This window comes from Nycticebus coucang, chromosome 7, assembly GCF_027406575.1.
Source record: "Nycticebus coucang isolate mNycCou1 chromosome 7, mNycCou1.pri, whole genome shotgun sequence".
Classification (NCBI taxonomy): Eukaryota; Metazoa; Chordata; class Mammalia; order Primates; family Lorisidae; genus Nycticebus; species Nycticebus coucang.
In genome coordinates, this window is record NC_069786.1 from 480,326 (window position 1) to 501,171 (window position 20,846).

Sequence of the window (20,846 nt, forward strand, 5' to 3'; positions counted from 1 at the left end):
GAGAACAACTTCTGTCAGTATAGAAACCACCTTTCCAGTAAAAAGAGACCCTTGGCATTAGAACACACTGCTCCTGCAGGGTTGGGGGTTCTCATGGTGCTGCAGCTGAGTACCACACACTGGTGGCGTATATAACCTACACTTACTTTCTCACAGTTCTGGAGGCTGGAAGTCTGAGATCAAGGTGTCACACAGTAGGCTCTACCAGCTTCTCGCTGCCTTCACGTGGTGTGTGTGTGTGTCCTAATCTCTCCTTAGAGGAGCGTGGGTCTTACTGGATGACAGCCCACCCTAATGATCTCATTTAGCCTCAGTCACCTCTCTAAGGTCCCTATGTCCAAAAACAGTCACATTCTGAGATGCTGGGGGGGTGGCCTTCAACATAGGAATTTTGAGGGGACAAAATTCAGTCCAAAATACCTACCAATGGAGTCACAAAACAACAGCTCGACAGTCACTTTCAAGGACATCTCAGAATGACTTTGTTCTCCATAGGGCACCACAGAAGACTGGCCCAGGGCCCTTTCTAATTATGAAATTCTGGGACATGGGGAGGAGGGAAAAATGAATTCCCAGAAAGTAAGTGAAAGCTCTGGAAGGTAGCCCTAATTTCTGCATTAGACTTCAGCAGACATGGTGATGAGGGAAATGGGAGGTCCAGGATTCAAGGCAGAAGGAATAGCAACACTAACCAGCCCCTGAGATTAATCACAAGAAAATTTGTTGGAAGAGAAAGCTGTCTTACTTTTACATGCCCTGGAGAATTGTTTTTCCTATTTTCACCAAATGTTCTCACATTGTGGGTATAAGCCATGGGTCTGAAGTGTTTTTGTTCCCTCCTTATAGGTATCACTCTTGGCCACAGATCTGACCATTACATGTGCATCAAGAATAAAGGGAGCTGTCTCTACTCTGCATGCCCACTTTACACCAAAGTCATCGGCACCTGTTATGGCGGGAAGGCCAAGTGCTGCGGGTGAGCTGGAACGGCCAGGAGAAAGAACAAGGATGCCCAGCATACTATTTGTAACCACTGGTTGTTTTTTTTGTTTGTTTGTTTGTTTGGTTTTTGGCCAGGGCTAGGTTTGAACCCGCCACCTCCGGCATATGGGACCGGTGCCCTACTCCTTGAGCCACAGGCACCGCCCTGTAACCACTGTTTTAATAAAGGAAGACTTTTTTGGAGTATACCTCCTTCGGAGCAAAGTGAATTTTGTGTCTCAATTGGAAAAAGTTAAGAAAGTAGAGGATTAGGGCATGGGGGGTAGAACGTGAGACATGCCAGCCCCCAAAGCATGCCTGGGACAGGGAAGTGAGTCAAGGCTTGAACAGTCTTGTATCCACTTTATTCCATCACCAAACCAGGACATGAGCAATGAAGAGAGGCCACCCAAGAGCAAGGACACGTGATGAGGCAGGCAGACCCTCAGATGGGCAAAGCCTGAGGACTCGACAGTGACATGAAAAGAAGTCACTGGCTGTCCAAAAGTAACCTTAGTATATAGGAATAAGGAAAAAGTTCTCTGTTCAGTCATTAGATTTTGATGGCTTATTTGTTACCATGGCTAAAGTACCCTAACTTTTAGATAAAGGCCCCGTAAATAGTCTCCAAACCGGGACTGACGAAAGGTGAAATCCACCACTGATAACCGTGTAGACCTAGGGAAGAAGGGGGACAAACTGGAGTAAGAGATCAGGATCCCACACTGAGCCAGTTAGTGTTGGCAGGCCCCCACGCATTGGATTATATGACACAACACCTAGAAAAATACCACAAAATGATAATGTAATACCAAAAAAGGACAGGAGGCTCAGTGCCTATAGCTCAAGCTGCTAAGGCACCAGCCACATACACCAGAGCTGGCGGGTTCCAATCCAGCCCAGACCTGCCAAACAACAATGACAACTACAAGCAAAAGATAGCCGGGCATTGTGGCAGGCACCTGTAGTCTCAGCTACTTGGGAGGCTGAGGTAAGAGAATCACTTAAGCCCAGGAGTTGGAGGTTGCTGTGAGCTGTGAGGCTACAGCACTACAACCAGGGTGACAGCTTGAGACTCTGTCTCAAAAAAAAAAAAAAAGTACAGGAACAAGTAGTTCAGTGGTTAGGGCAGCAGCCACATGCACCAGAGCTGGTGGGTTTGAAACCAGCCCCAGCCTGCTAAACAAAAAATATAGCCATGCGTTTTAGAGGGTGCCTGTAGTCCCAGCTCCTAGGGAGGCTGAGGCAAGAGAATTGCTTGAGCCCAAGAATTTGAGGTTGCTGTGAACTATGATACCCCAGCACTCTACAGAGGGCGACAGAGTGAGACTCTGTTTCAATACAAAAAAAAAAAAAAAGGGACAGAAAAAATCTCCAGAGAGCATCTCAACAACAAATTGTGATGCAAATATAAAAAAATTTCTTACTTTTCAACCTTTAGAATCAACCATAGACAAAGCACAAGACTTTTGGATCGCTGTGATCGCTGCTGATTTTGCAGCAGTTGGAAGGTAAACAGGGAAGAGACAGTAACATCATAGATTGGTGAGCAATCAGGGATGTTTTCTCAAGTTGTTGCATAAGAAATGTGTGTATAAGCATATTAGATAAAGGTATGAACAAAACCAATAAAAGAACTAAAAGTGATAACACACCTATCAAAGTTTGGAAGTAAAGGGAAAGTGGATTGGGTAGGTTCTTAACACATTTGGGCCACTGTAACAAAATTCTATGGACTGGATATCTTTTTAGGCAAACAATTATTTTTGCCACCTGGAGGCCCAGCTGTGCAAGTCTCTGTCTAGTGTGGGCCTGTTCCTGGTTCACGGAGGGTGAGGGAGCTCTGTGCACCTCTTATCAGGGCGTCAATCCCACTCACACCCCACTCATCTCTCTAAGTCCCCACCTCTAAATACCAGCATATTGGGGAATTGGGTTTCAACGGAAATATTGGGAAAGACATGAAGATTCAGGTGGAATTGACTAAATTATCATCTTTCATAGGATAATAGATAGTCTCCAAATTGAGGGCAGTCCCACGGCCAAATGTGAGACATTTTTTATAATTACAATGAATAATGAATAATGATTGGAGCCCACCAATAGATAAAAATCCATGAGTTCATAATGATACTGAAAAAGCACTTTTGTAGTTTGTTGAGGCACCAAGTTATCCTTCTGGAAATCAGCCCCTGTAGAGATGAAAGAAGTACACAGTGCCATCTATGAAATATTCTTGCCAAAGACATTGAACCTGAAACTAATTGAGTTTCTACCTCTATTAGTTCACAGGAAACACGTAAGTTAGAGGAACAAGTAAAACAACAGCATTAGGAAGCAATCAGTCAAACCCACTATGTAAAACATTCTATAGGAAAAATGACATAGTTTCTCTAAGACACCCATGGCATGAGAAAAAAGGAGAGAAGAGAGATAAAACAATCCAGGACTGCCCTTCTTTGGCTCTTGTGTTAAACAGTCTTCCCATATCAATGCACTCTGATTACATGTCTGTTGAAGACCAAGAGTGGTTTAAACCTGAGACTCACCAGTGGTCACCATATGGGATTGAGTGATGACAGCAATGGTTTAGCTGTTCAGGGGTTGACTTTTTTCTCTAAGGGGCCAGATAACAAATATTATCAGTTTTGTGAGTCATACAGCATCTGTCACAACTACTCAACTTTGCCACTGTGGAGTGAAAGAATCCTAAGGGAATAGGGGTGGCCATGTTTCAATAAAACTGTATTTACAGGAACAGGCAGACAGCCAGATTTGGTCAAGGGTCATAGTTTTCCAACTTTTGGTTTAGGGAACTGAGCTGACTCTGTCCAATGTTTAGAACCTACATAGAAATGAACAATTCAAGTAAACACTCAATGCACATACGGCTTTATCACGGCTGCTTTCTTCTGAAAATACACGAAGTATACAAAATATTGAAAGACAGTAGTAAAACTTTTGTAATCATAATAACAGGAAAGCTTGAGAGGAATACCTGTCTCCCCTGCATTTATTTCCTGTGTTAGATCACAGATTAATTAGGATTTATGAACTTCATTCATAACATCAGCAACATTAGCCAGGGCTTCCTTATTAGAAGTTCAAAACCTTGGAATAAAACAAGTTTTTAAAAGAAGGTTAGTGAGCTTGAGGACACATTTGCTCTGCTCTGAACAAGTCCAAGAGCTGATTAACTAAGTTCTTGTACCATAAACATTTTCATCAAGGATGTTTTGTTCCCACCAAAGCCTGAGAATCCACAAGGACAAATGGAAAAACATGCACTTGTCACAATCAACCAAAATACAAAACAGTAATAAAATGAAACTGCTCAAAGTACTATTTTTCCAATCAAGTCTTCTTCCACCTGTTTTTGCTGACACCTCTCATCCTGAATGGCAAGTGCACCCATCTGTCAGAACTGCACTCCCCAGGTACATGCAGTTTTGATGCCGGCTACAGCCACTATTTCCCAGATGGCTCTGTGTACCCCACTATGCTGGGCCCAGCACAATCACCATGGGGGTGACCTGAATCCCCCCTTTCACCCTCTGTTGAATGCACTTGGCTTCAGGTAGAGGAGCCCCAAACTTGCTCTCCTAACATGGCCCTTTATGATCCACAGCGAGGTTTATTGGAACAGCCTCAGGAGATGCGCGGACATGACCTATATAAGGAAGGGCTGCTGAATCCAGAAGGTGAATGAAAAGGTTTCCATTTACAGGAGGCCTTGCCCAGAACAACTATGAGTTAACTGCTTCCGCCAAACACTGAACAATGACTAAGGACTCAGAGTGCGCCACGTGACTCCTTCCTGAAGGATGGACCGACTTTTAACTAACTAAGTGTAGACTGATCACCCCATGCCCCTATGGTCTTCACAAGCACACACCAGCTTTCCTTGACTCATCCAGCCTGACCTTCCCTCTCAGTGAACCATGCAGGAATTGATTCACTGGTGCACATTCCCTGATGACAGGTAAATACATCAGTGCTAGCCTGGGGGCCACTCTAGTGGTCAATGCCTACGGGACCCTGAAGAGGAAAAGGAGACAGGCAGTGTCCCCATGACAGGGTAGGAGGCAGGCATTGTCCCCATGACCAGGTAAGAGGCAGTCAGTATCCCCATGACAGGGTAGGAGGCAGGCAGGGTCCCCATGGCAAGGTAGGAGGCAGTCAATGTCCCCAGTGACAGGGTAGGAGGCAGGCAAGGTCCCCATGACAGGGTAGGAGGCAGGCAAGGTCCCCATGACAGGGTAGGAGGCAGGCAGTGTCCCCATGACAGGGTAGGAGGCAGGCAGTGTCCCCATGACAGGGTAGGAGGCAGGCAGTGTCCCCATGACAGGGTAGGAGGCAGGCAGTGTCCCCATGACAGGGTAGGAGGAAGGCAGTGTCCCCATGACAGGGTAGGAGGAAGGCAGTGTCCCCATGACAGGGTGGAGGAAGGCAGTGTCCCCATGACAGGGTAGGAGGCAGGCAAGGTCTCTAGCTTTTGAAGGTGCAGGTGGAACCAGGTATTCACCATGGGGCTGGGAACTGACCTGCCTCTCTTTGTTTTCTCCCTTCCCTGGATCTTGCTCACTACCCTGGGAGCTGGGTGACCCATTCCTGAAAGCACATCCCACAGCCAGCTGACCTTAGCACACCCCTTCAAAAAGCACGTACTTCTATTTTTGCCCCCAGGAAGGCAAGCCCACGCAGGACCCTCTCCCCAGCTGGCCAGAGTTCTGACTCACTCGACCCCAGGAGAGTAGACAGAAGGTAGGTAAAGGATCTTGTTTTATTGGATTTCCATGTCTGCTTCTGTTTACTGCGCTTTAGTTTTGTTTTGCTCTTCCTAAAACCACAAAAACACATGGGGACACTTGCTGGAATCATTTGTTCCTAGGATAAGTCATGTCTGATGTGACTAATCTTTTCCCAGCAGGTAACAAGTTACCTAAAAGGGACTCTAAAGACAGCTCTTTCTGCTGCCTCTACAGCCACCTGGTGGAACCTGCTCGCCCTCAGCGCTCCACGGTGGCTCCGCCCTTCCCCACCCCACACCTGGCAGGGGCAGTCTCGCTAAAGTTCCCGATGTCACTTTAATGGGCGTGATAGACTTGGTTTGGAAACACACATGGCAAAGGTAAATATGCTAAACTTCTGCCTGGCTTTGCTGTAGTGGCTGACACCAGGCTGAATATGCTAACCTCCTACCCTGTTTCCCCGAAAATAAGACATCCTCCGAAAATAAGACCTACTTACAGGAAAGATAAGATGTCCCCTGAAAATAAGACCTAGCGCATCTTTGGGAGCACACCTTAAAATAAGACATTGTCTTATTTTTGGGAAAACAGGGTACCTTTAAATATACATCTCCCTGCCATACTTCCCAGGCAGGAGCCTTGGGGACAGATGATCACTGTGGCTTCACTGTGGCCTCACTAGGGGGCCCACCTGGGCAAAGCTTAACTTTGGTGGCTTAAATTGAGCAAATCTCATATCCCTTTTCAGCTGCTTCCTTCCTGGGTAACTTATGTGGGGTGTGGAGTAAAAGCTTCCTCCCCCTTGAGGCTCTCCCAGGCATCGTTCCAGCTGTCAGTCTCCTTCCACGCAGGGCCTGGACTCCCTGCTCCCACCAGTAGACAGGAATCCTTTCTGCATATATTTTCCTCTGTTAGTCTGATAGAGTCCTCTAAAATACAGAAGGTGTCTCGGCTCCCGTAGTACAGTGGTTATGGCGCCAGCCACATACACTGAGGCTGAGGGGTTCGAACCTGGCCTGGGCCTGCTAAACAACAATGACAGCTACAACAAAAAATAGCCAGGCATTGTGGTGGGCACCTGTAGTCCCAGCTACTTGGGAGGCTGAGGCAAAAGAATCACTAAAGCCCAAGAGATTGAGATTGCTGTGAGCTGTGATACCACAGCACTCTACCAAGGGCCACATAGTGAGACTCTGTCTCAAAAAAAAAAAAATACAGAAGGTGCCAAAATACATACACATTTTAAGAAAGGAAAAAACTGTATTAAAATTGTAATAGTCAACATATACTGATAACGTGTTATATTGTACATTATATCCTGTATATCTTGTAATTATAGAAGCCAAATGTGACTTTAATATTATAATTTTACTAGTTTTTTTCCTTTCTTAAAATGTGTATACATTTTTGGCACCCTCCATATATGTACCAGGCATTCCTGGACCTTTCCTAGCACAAATATTCAAATATTTGTTTGCATTTGTGAAACTAAATAAAATTTAAAAGCTGTTGGAATCCCAAAACACTTTCAGCCTTGAGAGAGGAATCTCAAGGACAGAGAGCAATCTCACACAGAACATGGAGCTGTAAATTCTGCTTCTCAGATCACAGCTTGACTCTCTTCCTCATTGCTCTTGTTCTGTAAAGACTAGAAGATTCCAGAGACCAGACATCCCCTTCCAATCAGAATCTCTGTTCCAGATTAATTGCCCCTTCATTGTCCTACATCTAACTCAGACAAGAGGGTGCACTGGCCAGGACCCCAGGACAGTTACATCCCTGGTGTGGCAGGTTAGCTACACCCATCCCGAAAGGAGAGGACCATCCACACTTATTAGATCTTTGTAACTGAGTTTTAACCCTTACATAGACAGATGCTGAAATTCTGTTAAAATGTCCTAAGGTCGGTCTATTTAAGCAATCCCTAAATGTCTACACTTTGGAACTAACTTTCATTCTTTTAAATCCATGCTTCCCTGGCCAGCCGTCTTTCACTTTGTGCCTGAATAGTTCTCTTTACACTAGATCTGACCCTCTTGATTATGTTAGGGTGACAGTTCTCTTCTTAAGCCCCCAAAACCTCTCAAGCATTCTCTGTCTACACACACACCTGAGTTTCCCTCCACCTCTCAGGCCAGAGCAACCCAACAGTGTCTCAGCGTCTGGTGCAGCCCTACTGCAGTACAGCGTCTATGCACACTGCCCGAAGAGGGAGTGGATTCAGCAAACTCAATACCTGGGTGTAAATTATAATTTCTGCGTTTGCAACCCACCGAGGGGCAGGAAGAGCTGCGGGCAGAACCCTCCGGTGTCACTCCCTCATCATACAGGTCTACTTCATGTTGATGCTGATTCCGGGTTGGAAAATATGCAAAACTAGGGGTGCTGACTGCTACAAGAAGGAACTGCTGCTGGGAGGTAGAGAAACAGGCAGGGCAGGACCTATGCCTCCAGCCTCACAGCCTTCCAGTGGGGCCTCTGTGGGCAGACCAAGGGTGGCCCAAGCCAGGCCAGCACCAGAAAGCAGATCCTGAGGAGGAACTCGAGCTGGAGACAATAATAACCAGCCCAGCAACTCTGCTCTATAGAAATCAGGTGGAGGGTGGCAGAGACGTCCTGGCCCAGGGACAGCAGCCACTGGCTGACACCACAATCTCACCCCCAAGGGATTCCTGCCTCTACTTTAGCCTGAGTGTCAGGTCCATTTTGTCCTCGACCCACATCAGAGACTTTCAACATCTCCTTACACTCTGTGAGTCCGTATCCCTTTAGATTTCCTCCTACCTGCTACTGGGGAGGCTCTTGTCCCTGTGTCCATGACGCAGCAACAAAGTAGGTCACATCAGGGGACCACGTGCTGATGTTGAAGTCACACAGCCGTGGCTCTTTGGATAAACCACATGACTTCTCTCACCCTTGGCATTCTCAGATATGTAAAAATGAGTAGGATAAATTTCCCCCCAGGGTTGTATGAGGATTAAATGAGATCATTGGTCCATGACTTAATTCAGCCCAGTCCCTGACTACCAGCCGCCCCCTCCCTAGTCTGGGTCTCATTCTCTGCTCTTAGAGGGCACAGCTGAGCCATCCCCTGCAGCCCACAGTGGGGAGGGGCCCTGCCACCCACCCACACATGCTCACCTCCACTGCCTGCATCCTCCTCCCTTGTCACTCACAAGCTGGTTTTTCCACTTCTGTGGATTGAAGATATTCAACAGTGGCCCAGAATCTGACTCAGGGCTGAATCAGAGCACACATGCAAGAAGGCACAAGTCAGGTGCTACTGGAAACCCAGATAATTTTGGAGCAGAAAGGACCACTGCCGTTGAAGTTGGAAAAGCCTAGAAATCACCCAGCAAGGTGAAAGCAAAGGATACCCTGAGTCCAAGGCCCCATTCCATTATTCACCAGTATGGCTTCTTGAACAAGGGCTTAAAACCCTCAGGCCATTATTCTTCTCCCTTAAATTATGGCAAATGTGATAATTAAAACATAAAACGTTTATGAGACTGCACTAAGTTATGATGGGTGCTTCTTCTACAACTGCTAACGGTCGGTTCCTGACCCCAGCTCATGACTCTTCAGGGACTGTCTGTTGTTGAAGAATCTTCCTCTGGTTCTTTAGATGTAGGTGTGTCTATTTTTAATCTTCAAGTTCACAGCCTCCTGGGCAGAGTCTAGACCTGAGCTGTGGGATATTGGGGTGATTATCTTACTTCTCTGTCTTCTTTGAACAAACTCCTTTGGGCTATGGGGATGCAGAGCAGTTGCTTGCTCAGGTGGAAAGCCTCTCAGGCCAACAAGCTGGCTGCTCCACAGGGTATGCAGTTTCTTCCAAGGGCCACCCAGAGCTTCCCCGTCCACACTCACTACACAGGGCATCCGTTCAGGCTTAGCCTCCCTTCCCTATCACCCCCTTCAGAGGAAATACCCTCAACTTCTCTCTTATGAGATCACCTCATGCAACAGGTGGCCTTCCAGTGAGAGGCAGGACCACATGCCAGCTAGATGGTCCACGTTCAGCCACTTTCATAGTGACCCTCTCAGACAATGACAGATCCCAGAATGCAAGTGGTGGGTGTTTAGACAGCCTTGCCCAAGCTCTCAGTTTCTCCTCCCTGCCCCCCTCACACCCTAGCAGAATCCATGCTCCACACAGAGACTCTCAAACAAGAGCTGAGACCAACTAAGCAAAATCTAGGGATCACCTCCAGTCTAGTAGGAGGGGAGAGACACAGTGTTTGCACTCCACTCTGGGAGAGGGAGGTGTGGGCCAGTGCAGCACCATGAAGCCAGTGAAAAAGACAGCAAGTGCCCAATTTGCTAAAAAAAAAAAAAAAAAACAGAACAATTGGTGGTAAAGCATTCAAAGGAGAATCTGAGGGAGAAGGCTAAATTTGAATGAAGTAATTTGGAGTAACATCACATTGAAAATTAGATGTAATTAATTAAAATGTCATAACCTATAAAAAAAAAAGATACTCAAATCATTTGACAGGAAAAAAAGAGAGTGAGTTGCAAAAGGAGAATAAAGAAGCAAAGATAGAAGGAAAGACAGAGAAGAAAGAAGGGAGGAGGGGAGTGAGGAGGAGAGAAAGAAAGGAAGAAGTAATAAAGCAAGAAGGAAAGAAAAGCAAAATTTTTAGAATTTGGTCTTTTTGTCACTGATTATTCTTTTCTGTTTTTACGGGCAACACCATGATTGAGCATTTGTCACAACAAAGAAAACAAATGTAGAGAATAAAAGTCATAAATCCTGAGTAGTGAGTTTCCTCTGAGCAGCCAGGTGCCAAGACCACCACACTCCTAGGTGCTGGAGGGCCTGCACTTCAGATTGGCCTAACTGCCAATCTATACGAGTCCCAAATGACAACTTTGAAAGTTAAGCTGTTAAAGTATTTGAATTCTAAACCTATTCAACAAACTAAGCCATTCCTGTGTGTTTTCCTGTGAATCTCTTAAAATCCATTCCTTTTCTCTATATTTGCCAGTGAACAGCTCTCCCGCCAGTTGAACAAGAGAAGCCGCAGAAGCTGAAGGCAGGTGTCCTGAGGCCCCAGAAATCTCTGACTACCCTTGGGGCACTGTTGTTTGTGGCTCCAGGGGCTCAGAGAAGCTTCGTGGGTGACTGTGAAAGTAAACCTTCTCCTTCAGCAACCTCCTTTACGTGACATTTTAAATGAGTTTGACGAAGACAGAAAAGTGAGATATTCACTCCCATATCCCACAGCCTAGGTGTAGAGGGGGTCCTAGGCCTCAGATTCCACCTATTCACTCACCCCGCAGTTTCAGGTAGGCACCTGCATTTCACTTTTTAATGCAAAAACCATAGAATTCAGAAACCAGCTCCTCGCATTTAAGAGCCACATGCAGCTTCTGCCTGGTCCAACGTTTACCTTTTCAGGCGCGCCATCTAGTGGCCACTGAGGGTAACAGGGGGGCTCCCAGGCAACTGCCATCTCCCTGCTCTGGGTCTGTTCTCCAAAGCTACAAACCAAATCTCTGACGCATCAGTTCTCTGTTATCCCATTTTCCAAAAAACAACTCCATGGATACATTTTTCCCAATGACCAATTGTCCCACACCTTTAAATTGCGTCTGATACAATTCACCAGACTCCTTTGACCTCCAGAGCAAAATGACATGGTGCAGGAGGGCAGGGAGAAGGATGTGGCATGGGCTGATCCTGGAAATGGGGGGCAAATCCAAACACTGGGGCTGGAGGTGGGGTGGGGGGAAGGTTTAGATGCTATAGCAAGATCAGAGAGGAAACTAGTACAGGCCTGGAGCAGGTAACAACTTGCAAAAATACGAGTTGCTAGCAATTTGTTAGCAATTTCAAGCATTTTTCTGTGGGCTTCAGCTTATTGAATGATTCAACCACTGCACTCCACCTGAGAAGGCGAATGAGGTGGAAGGCTCACCTGGTGGGCATTCAAAATGCCTTCAAAGTCTCTTGCTTTCTCTTGGAAATGCATGTTCCACTTTCCATTCTATTCCATTCCATTGGATTTGAAGATAATTTTGTTCTATAAAACATGAGAGAAAACATTGTATTCTATGAATACAATGTATTCTATGAATACAATGTTTACCTCATTGCTTCAAAACTCCAGCAGATACTCCTGCCCTTTGATGGGGAACACAACTGCAGGAATGAGGCAGTTTAGGGGGGATTCAGGACAGAGAGGACTCGCTCAGACATGAGGTTCAGAGGCATCATGTCGACCTTATGCTAAAGGATAGATGGGTTATAGACGAGATTAAGAAGGAAATCACCAAATTTTTGGAACAAAACAACAATGAAGACATAAACTATCAGAACCTCTGGGATACTGCAAAGACAGTCCTAAGAGGGAAATTCATAGCACTGCAAGCCTTCCTCAAGAAAACGAAAAGAGAGGAAGTTAATAACTTAATGGGACATCTCAAGCAACTGGAGAAGCAAGAACACTCCAACCCCAAACCCAGCAGAAGAATAGAAATAACCAAAATCAGAGCAGAATTAAATGAAATTGAAAACAAAAGAATTATACAACAGATCAATAAATCCAAAAGTTGTTTTTTTGAAAAGATCGATAAAATAGATAAACCTTTGGCCAACCTAACCAGGAAAAAAAGAGTAAAATCTCTAATTTCATCAATCAGAAATGGTAAAGATGAAATAACAACAGACCCCTCAGAAATTCAAAAAATCCTAATGAATATTACAAGAAACTTTACTCTCAGAAATATGAAAATCTGAAAGAAATCGACCAACACTTGGAAATACACCACCTACCAAGACTTAGCCAGAACAAAGTGGAAATGTTGAACAGGCCTATATCAAGTTCTGAAATAGCATCAACTATACAAAATCTCCCTAACAAGAAAAGCCCAGGACAAGATGGCTTTATGCTAGAATTCCACCAAACCTTTAAAGAAGAACTAGTACCTATATACTAAACCTCTTCCAAAATATAGAAAAAGAAGGAATAATACCCAACACATTCTATGAAGCAAACATCACCTTGATCCCTAAACCAGGAAAAGACCCAACAAGAAAAGAAAATTATAGACCAATATCCCTAATGAATATTGATGCTAAAATACTCAATAAGATCCTAACAAACAGAATCCAACAACACATCAAAAAATTATACACCATAACCAAGTGGGATTCATCCCAGGGTCTCAAGGCTGGTTCAATAAACATAAAAAACAAAGACCATATGATTCTCTCAATTGATGTAGAAAAAGCTTTTGATAATATCCACCATCCCTTCATGATCAGAACACTTAAGAAAATTGGTATAGAAGGGACATTTCTTAAACTAATAGAGGCCATCTACAGCAAACCCACAGACAATATTGTATTAAATAAAGTTAAATTGAAATCATTTCCACTTAGATCAGGAACCAGGCAAGGTTGCCCATTGTCTCCATTGCTCTTTAACATTGTAATGGAAGTTTTAGCCATTGCAATTAGGGAAGAAAAGGCGATCAAGGGTATCCACACAGGGTCAGAAGAGATAAAAACATTCACTCTTTGCAGATGACATGCTCATATATCTGGAAAACACTAGGGATTCTACTACAAAACTTTTAGAAGTGATCAAGGAATACAGCAATGTCTCAGGCTACAAAATCAATAAATCTGTATCCTTTATATATAACAATAGCTAAGCCGAAAAAACAGTCAAGGATTCTATTCCTTTCACAGTAGTGCCAAAGAAGATGAAATATTTGGGAGTATACCAAACAAAGGAAGTGAAAGATCTCTATAAAGAGAACTATAAAACTTTAAGAAAAGAAATAGCTGAAGATGTTAACAAATGGAAAAATATACCATGCTCATGGCTGGGAAGAATCAACATTGTTAAAATGTCTATACTACCCAAAGCAATATATAATTTTAATGCAATTCTTATTAAAGCTCCATTGTCGTATTTTAAAGATCTTGAAAAAATAATACTTCATTTTATATGGAATCAGAAAAAACCTCGAATAGCCAAAACATTACTCAGCAATAAAAACACAGCAGGAGGAATCACAGTACCAGACCTGAGACTGTACTACAAATCGATAGTGATCAAAACAGCCTGGTACTGGCACAAAAACAGAGAAGTAGACGTCTGGAACAGAATAGAGAACCAAGAGATGAATCCAGCTACTTACCGTTATTTGATCTTTGACAAGCCAATTAAAAATATTCAGTGGGGAAAAGATTTCCTATTTAACAAATGGTGCCGGGTGAACTGGCTGGCAATCTGTAAAAGACTGAAACTAGACCCACACCTTTCACCATTAACTAAGATAGACTGTCACTGGATAAAAGATTTAAACATAAGACATGAAACTATAAAAATACTTGGGCAGAAAATGTGGAAACAGCCTAAATGCCCACCAACCCAGGAATGGATTAACAAGCTGTGGTATATGTATACCATGGAATACTATTCAGCCATTAAAAAAAATGGAGACTTTACATCCTTCATATTAACCTGGATGGAAGTGGAAGACATTATTCTTAGTAAAGCATCACAACAATGGAGAAGCATGAATCCTATGTACTCAATCTTGATATGAGGACAATTAATGACAATTAAGGTTATGGGGGGGAAGCAGAAAGAGGGATGGAGGGAGGGGGGTGGGGCCTTAGTGTGTGTCACACTTTATGGGGGCAAGACATGATTGCAAGAGGGACTTTACCTTTACACTGCAATCAGTGTAACCTGGCTTATTGTACCCTCAATGAATCCCCAACAATAAAAAATAAAAAAAGAAAGTGCAGGGAAAACCCTTGAAGGAATTGGCCTGGCTGAATATTTTATGAAGAGGACTCCCCAGGCAATTGAAGCAGTATCAAAAATACACTACTGGGACCTGATCAAACTAAAAAACTTCTGCACAGCCAAGAACATAGTAAGTAAAGCAAGCAGACAGCCCTCAGAATGGGAGAAAATATTTGCAGGTTATACCTCCAATAAAGGTTTAATAACCAGAATCCACAGAGAACTCAAACGTATTAGCGAGAAAAGAACAAGTGATCCCATCTCAGGGTGGGCAAAGAACTTGAAGTGAAACTTCTCTAAAGAAGACAGACGCATGATCTACAAACACATGAAAAAAAGCTCATCATCTTTAATCATCAGAGAAAAGCAAATCAAAACTACTTTGAGATATCACCTAACCTCAGTAAGAGTAGCCCACATAACAAAATCCCAAAACCAGAGATGTTGGCGTGGATGTGGAGAAAAGGGCACACTTCTACACTGCTGGTGGGAATGCACACTAATACGTTCCTTTTGGAAGGATGTTTGGAGAATACTTAGAGATCTAAAAATAGACCCACCATTCGATCCTATAATTCCTTTACTAGGTATATACACAAAAGACAAAAAAAATCACAATATAACAAAGACATCTGTACCAGAATGTTTATTGCAGCCCAATTTATAATTGCTAAGTCATAGAATAAGCCCAAGTAACCACTGACCCACGAATGGACTAGCAAATTGTGGTACATGTATACCATGGAATATTATGCAGCCTTAAAGAAAGATGGAGACTTTACCTCTTTCATGTTTACATTGATGGAGCTGGAACATATTCTTCTTAGCAAAGTATCTCAAGAATGGAAGAAAAAGTATCCAATGTACTCAGCCCTACTATGAAACTAATTTATAGCTTTCATATGAAGGCTATAACCCAACTATAGCAGAAGAATATGGGGAAAGAGCCAAGGGAGGGGAAGGGAGGGGGGAGGTTAGGGTGGTGGGAGGATAATGGGTGAGGCCACACCTACGATGCATCTTAGAATGGGTACAGGCGAAACTTACTAAATGCAGAATACAAATGTCTACATATAATAACTAAGAAAATGCCATGAAGGCTAATTGGCTAATGCAACTTTCTCATAATTGAATAGTTCGAATTAAGGTGCCAGATTTATGTTTAAAATCTAAATTTTGGGCGGCGCCGTGGTTCAAGGAGTAGGGCACCAGCCCCATATACCAGAGGTGGCCACGTTCAAACCTGGCCCTGGCCAAAAAAAAAAAAAAGTTGGTTCCGAGCCTGTAGCTCAAGTGGCTAAGGCACCAGCCACATACACCAGAGCTGGAGGGTTCGAATCCAGCCTGGGCCTGCCAAACAACAATGACAGCTACAACCAAAAAATAGCCGGGCACTGTGGTGGGCGCCTATAGTCCCAGTTACTTGGGAGGCTGAGGCAAGAGAATCACATAAGCCCACAAGTTGGAGATTGTTGTGAGCTGTGATGCCACAGTACTCTACCCAGGCCGACAGCTTGAGGGCTCTGTCTCAAAATAAATTAATTAATTAATTAAATCTAAGTTTTGTGATTTGCTCTCAGTCATGTACATTGAAAGAACTGATTGATTACTTTTGATAGGAATGCCCTGCCTTGGACCTCTGGCCATCTCTAACATACCTGGGGCGCCCAACACTGAACTCCTGGGTCCCTTTCAGGTCCCTTTCAGTCTACTCAAACTATGCTTGATAAAGACTGTGCGTTAGAAGGAGAAGGATGTTGAAAAGAACTTGCTGGAATAGAGAGAAACCCTCAACTCTTGTCCATGGTTACAAGTTCTGCCTATTTCTAATCCACTGGGTTTCCAGAAGAGCCAGCATGACCAATAAAGCTCTCTTATGTGTTAAAAAAAAAAAAAAAAAAAGAAAGAAAGAAAAGAAAATGCCATGAAGGCTATGTTGAACAGTTTGATGAGAATATCTCAGATTGTATATGAAACCAGCACATTGTACCCCTTGATTGCACTAATGTACACAGCTATGATTTACAAATAAAATAAATAAATAAATAAAATGTCTATACTTCCCAAAGCAATCTACAGATTCAATGCAATCCCCATTAAAATAGCATTATCATATTTTCAAGTTTTGGAAAAAATAATTCTCCAAGGCAAGGCAATTCTTAGTAATAAAACCAAAGCCGAGGTCATCACCCTACCAGACTTTAGGCTATGCTACCGGGGCAAAGTGATCAAAATAGCATGATATTGGCACAAAAACAGAGACATTGACATTTGGAACCGAATAGAAAACCATGAAATGAAACTAACATCTTACAGCCACCAGAACTTTGATAAATCAAACAAGAACATACACTGGGGAAAAGAATCCCTATTCAATAAATGGTGCTGGAAGAACTGGATAACCACACGTAAAAAAATGAAGCTGGACCTGCACCTCACACCACTTACAAAAATTGATTCAAGATGGATAAAAGATTTAAATCTAAGGCATGAAACAATAAAAAATCCTTGAAGAAAGTATGGGGAAGACACTTGAAGATATCGGCTTGGGGAAGGATGTTATGAAAAAGACTTCCTGGTTGGCTTTGTGCCCGTAGCACAGTGGTTACGGTGCCAGCCACATACACCAAGCCTGGCAGGTTCGAACCCAGCCTGGGCCAGCAAAGCAACAATGACAACTGCAACAGAAAAATACCCAGGCATTGTGGCAGGTGCCTATAGTCCCAGCTACTTGGGAGGCTGAGGCAAGAGAATTGCTTAAGCCCAAGAGTTTGAAGTTGCTGCAAGCTGTGACACCACGGCACTCTACCCAGGGCTACAGCTTGAGACTCTGTCTCAAAAACAAAAGGAAAAAAAAGTAAAGAAAAAGACTTCCGGGTGGCGCCTGTGGCTCAGTCAGTAGGGCACCGGCCCCATATACCGAGGGTGGCGGGTTCAAGCCCGGCCCCGGCTGAACTGCAAACCAAAAAAATGGCTGGGCGTTGTAGCAGGCGCCTGTAGTCCCAGCTACTCAGGAGGCTGAGGCAGGAGAATCGCTTGAGCCCAGGAGTTGGAGGTTGCTGTGAGCTGTGTGATGCCATGGCGCTCTACCGAGGGTGATAAAGTGAGACTCTGTCTCTACAAAAAAAAAAAAGAAAAAGACTTCCATGGCAATTGCAACAACAATAAAAATAAACAAATGGGACTTAATTAAACTGAAAAGCTTCTGTACAGCTAAGGAAACAACAACCAAAGCAAATAGACAACCATCAGAATGGGAAAAGATGTTTGTATATTGTGAATCAGAAAAAGCTTGATATCTAGGATCTACAGAGAACTCAAATTAATCAACCAACAACAACAAAAAAAAAAAACAATCCCATATATTACTGGCCAAGAGACATGAATAGAACCTTCTCTAAAGAAGAAAAATTAATGGCTAACAAACATATGAAAAAACGCTCATCATCCCTAATCATCAGAGAAATGCAAATCAAAACTAGCCTGAGATGCCACCTAACCCTGGTGAGAATGGCCCACATCACAAAGTCTCAAAACTGTAGACGCTGGTGTGAATGTGGAGAGAAAGTAATTATTTTTTTTTACACTGCTAGTGTAAACTAATACAACCTTTTTGGAAGGAAGTATGGAGAATCCACAAGCACTGAAATTAGATCTCCCATTTGACCCCACAATCTCACTACTAGGCATCTACCCAGAAGAAAAAAATCCTTTTATCATAAGGACATTTGCACTAGACTGTTTATCGCAGCTCAATTTACAATCACCAAAATGTGGAAACAACCTAAATGCCCACCAACCCAGGAATGGATTAACAAGCTGTGGTATATGTATACCATGGAATACTATTCAGCCACTAAAAAAGATGGGGACTTTCCATCTTTTGTATTAACCTGGGTAGAGTGGGAACACATTCTTCTTAGTAAAGCATCACAAGAATGGAGAAGCAAGAATCCAATGTACTCAATTCTAATACGAAGGCAGCAGATGAGCTAATACAAGGGGTGGTGTAGGGAGATGAGGGAGAGGGGAGGAGGGGAATGGGTGGCACACCTCTTGGGAGCAGGACACGATTACCAGACGGACTTTACCTAACAAATGCAACCTAATTCTTTGTACCCTCAATGAATCCAAACAATAAAAGAAAAAAAAATTTTTTAAATGTCTGTGATAGCTGGGTGTTGTGGCAGACACCTGTAGTCATAGCTACTTGGGAGGCTGAGGCAAGAGAATTGCTTAAACCCAAGAATTTGAGGTTGCTTGAACTGTAATGCCACAGCACTCTACCGAAGGTGACATACTGAAACTCTGTCTAAAAAAAAAAAAAAGTCTGTGGGCAGATGGAGTGTTCCAAACTTACCGCCCCTTCTAGACCAAGGGCATTAAGGAATACATTTGAGGCTAAGGAGGGAGTCCATGGTTGGTTCAGTCCAAAGGTCACAGAAAGTCCATGGCCGTGCTGGGACTATGGTTCCTGAGCAGGTAGGTAAAGCCAGCTACTCCATCCTGCCTCACTCTCCTCAGTGGGTGTCACAAGTCAACTTGTTTGTTGTTAAAACAAGAAAGAGTTGAAGAACCCCGTGGAGAAACCTCGACTTGTGATCTCCCCTGGGGAAAGTTTCGTGGATCAAGGCATGAAGGGCCTTTCTCCTCCAGAGGAAAAGCTGTCCCCCTTGGCTCTGGGCTAGGGCCATGTGCAGAGTTTAGTTCAGGCATCCTCAAACTTTTTAAACAGGGGGCCAATTCACTGTCCCTCAGACCATTGGCAGGCCGGACTATAGTTAAAAAAAAACCCATGAACAAATTCCTATGCACACTGCACATATCTTATTTTGAAGTAAAAAAACAAAACAGGAACAAATACAATCACACCACCTCATGTGGCCTTCAGGCCGCAGTTTGAGGACCCCTGGACTTTGGTTAAACCACGCACATATGGCAGCACAGAATGTGGCAGACAGAAACATGCCTCCCCTTGGCCAGCCAAGCAGAAGGACTAGGCAACTGATGAAAGAGAGAAGCAGAGCAAGTGGTCTGGAGATGCGAACAGACTCTGGGGTTTGGAGCCTCAGGAAACGCCCAGGCTTTGGGGAGAGCTGCGACTGTGCATGACACTGGCAGGAAGCACAGTGAGCAGTTTTCCCTGCAGGCAGCTCAGTCCCACAAGAAATATTTGGGGACTCTGGGAAAAACACAGAGACTTACAGGCCAACAGACTAATATTTAACAGTTATAAATCAAACTATCAAACTGCTAACTAAAATATGTTCTATCCTCCTACCTTGAGCAAATGTACTTCCAAGACAACCTGGAAGGCCAGGTAAAATTGACACTCCTTGGACTCCTGAAAGGCCCTCACCAGAACGCACGGTTCATGCCCCCTTTGTCTTCCCACCCCATGGCTACCCCACCACTACCAAGGTCTCTCATGCTCCCACCCACGGCCCCCACTGTGCACCTCTAAGCCCCACCACACTCCTGCAAGCAGCCACCCAGTGGCCCATGACACTCACCCCAACAACCCAGTCTCCCCTTGGCTTTGCCTAGACCTGAACCCCCGGCTGAGGCCAAGTCATTCTGAGGTCGCAGGAATCAGAGGATGATCACCAGGGAGAAGTGACAACAGCCTGGCCCAAGAGGAGACCTCTGAAAGCCAGCCCCCAGCAGGACACCTCCTGCCTACATCTCCAGCTGGTACAGAGATAGGAAAGCCCAAAGAAGCTTCCATGTGGCCTCAAATGCTGAATCCAGAGAGCTTCCTGGATTCAGAGGAGTCCTGAACTAACCCTAATCTGGCTAGGGTGAAGACAGATTCCTGTGAGAGACACAGAGATGCCCACTGCAGACAGCACCCCTGCTAGTAAATGGCAAAATATAAACTTAGGGTTTGCACGCATGTGCATGGATGTGTGGATGTGCAAAGGTATTAATGTGTGTGCTATAGTGTATGTGTGGGCATGGGCAGGTGTGAACATACAGGTGTATATATGGTGGGTTCTTGCAGGTATGTGCATGAATGTGTGTGCTCTGGTGTGTGTGTGTGGGTGTGTGCTGGTGTGAACATACATGTATATGTACGGTGGGTTCTTGCGGGCATGTGCATGAATGTATGTGGATGTACACACGTGCAGATGTGGGCTATGCGTCTGCATATTGTGGCAGGAAAGGGAGTGTTCCCTGTGTGGTTTCCCTGCTGCCAGTGATCTGTCTTGGCCCCCAGCTTCCTCTTGCTGAGTTGTCTTTCCCAAGCTGTCTTTATTGTCAAGATTTGTGATCCAAATGGACTCTTGGTGCTGACTTAAGTGAGCCTGCAGGTTGGTTCTGTGCTGGGCCAAGAAGC

At 44.2% G+C, this 20,846-nt stretch overlaps 1 protein-coding gene across 3 annotated transcripts in view; it reads left to right on the plus strand.

Moving 5' to 3' along the window:
* DEFB1 (defensin beta 1) overlaps positions 1-20,846 on the plus strand; it is a 229,237-nt gene that overhangs the window by 17,446 nt on the left and 190,945 nt on the right. The window contains exon 2 of one of the 3 annotated variants that reach the window (XR_008381142.1): positions 847-1,052. Coding sequence is in view for 1 of the 3 variants with exons in the window: in XM_053596668.1 (XP_053452643.1) it covers positions 847-980 (134 nt within the window). In the remaining 2 variants the exon portion in view is untranslated. Of the gene's footprint in view, positions 1-846; positions 1,191-20,846 lie in introns of those variants that run through there. The other 2 variants (XR_008381141.1, XM_053596668.1) reach the window with 2 other exon arrangements.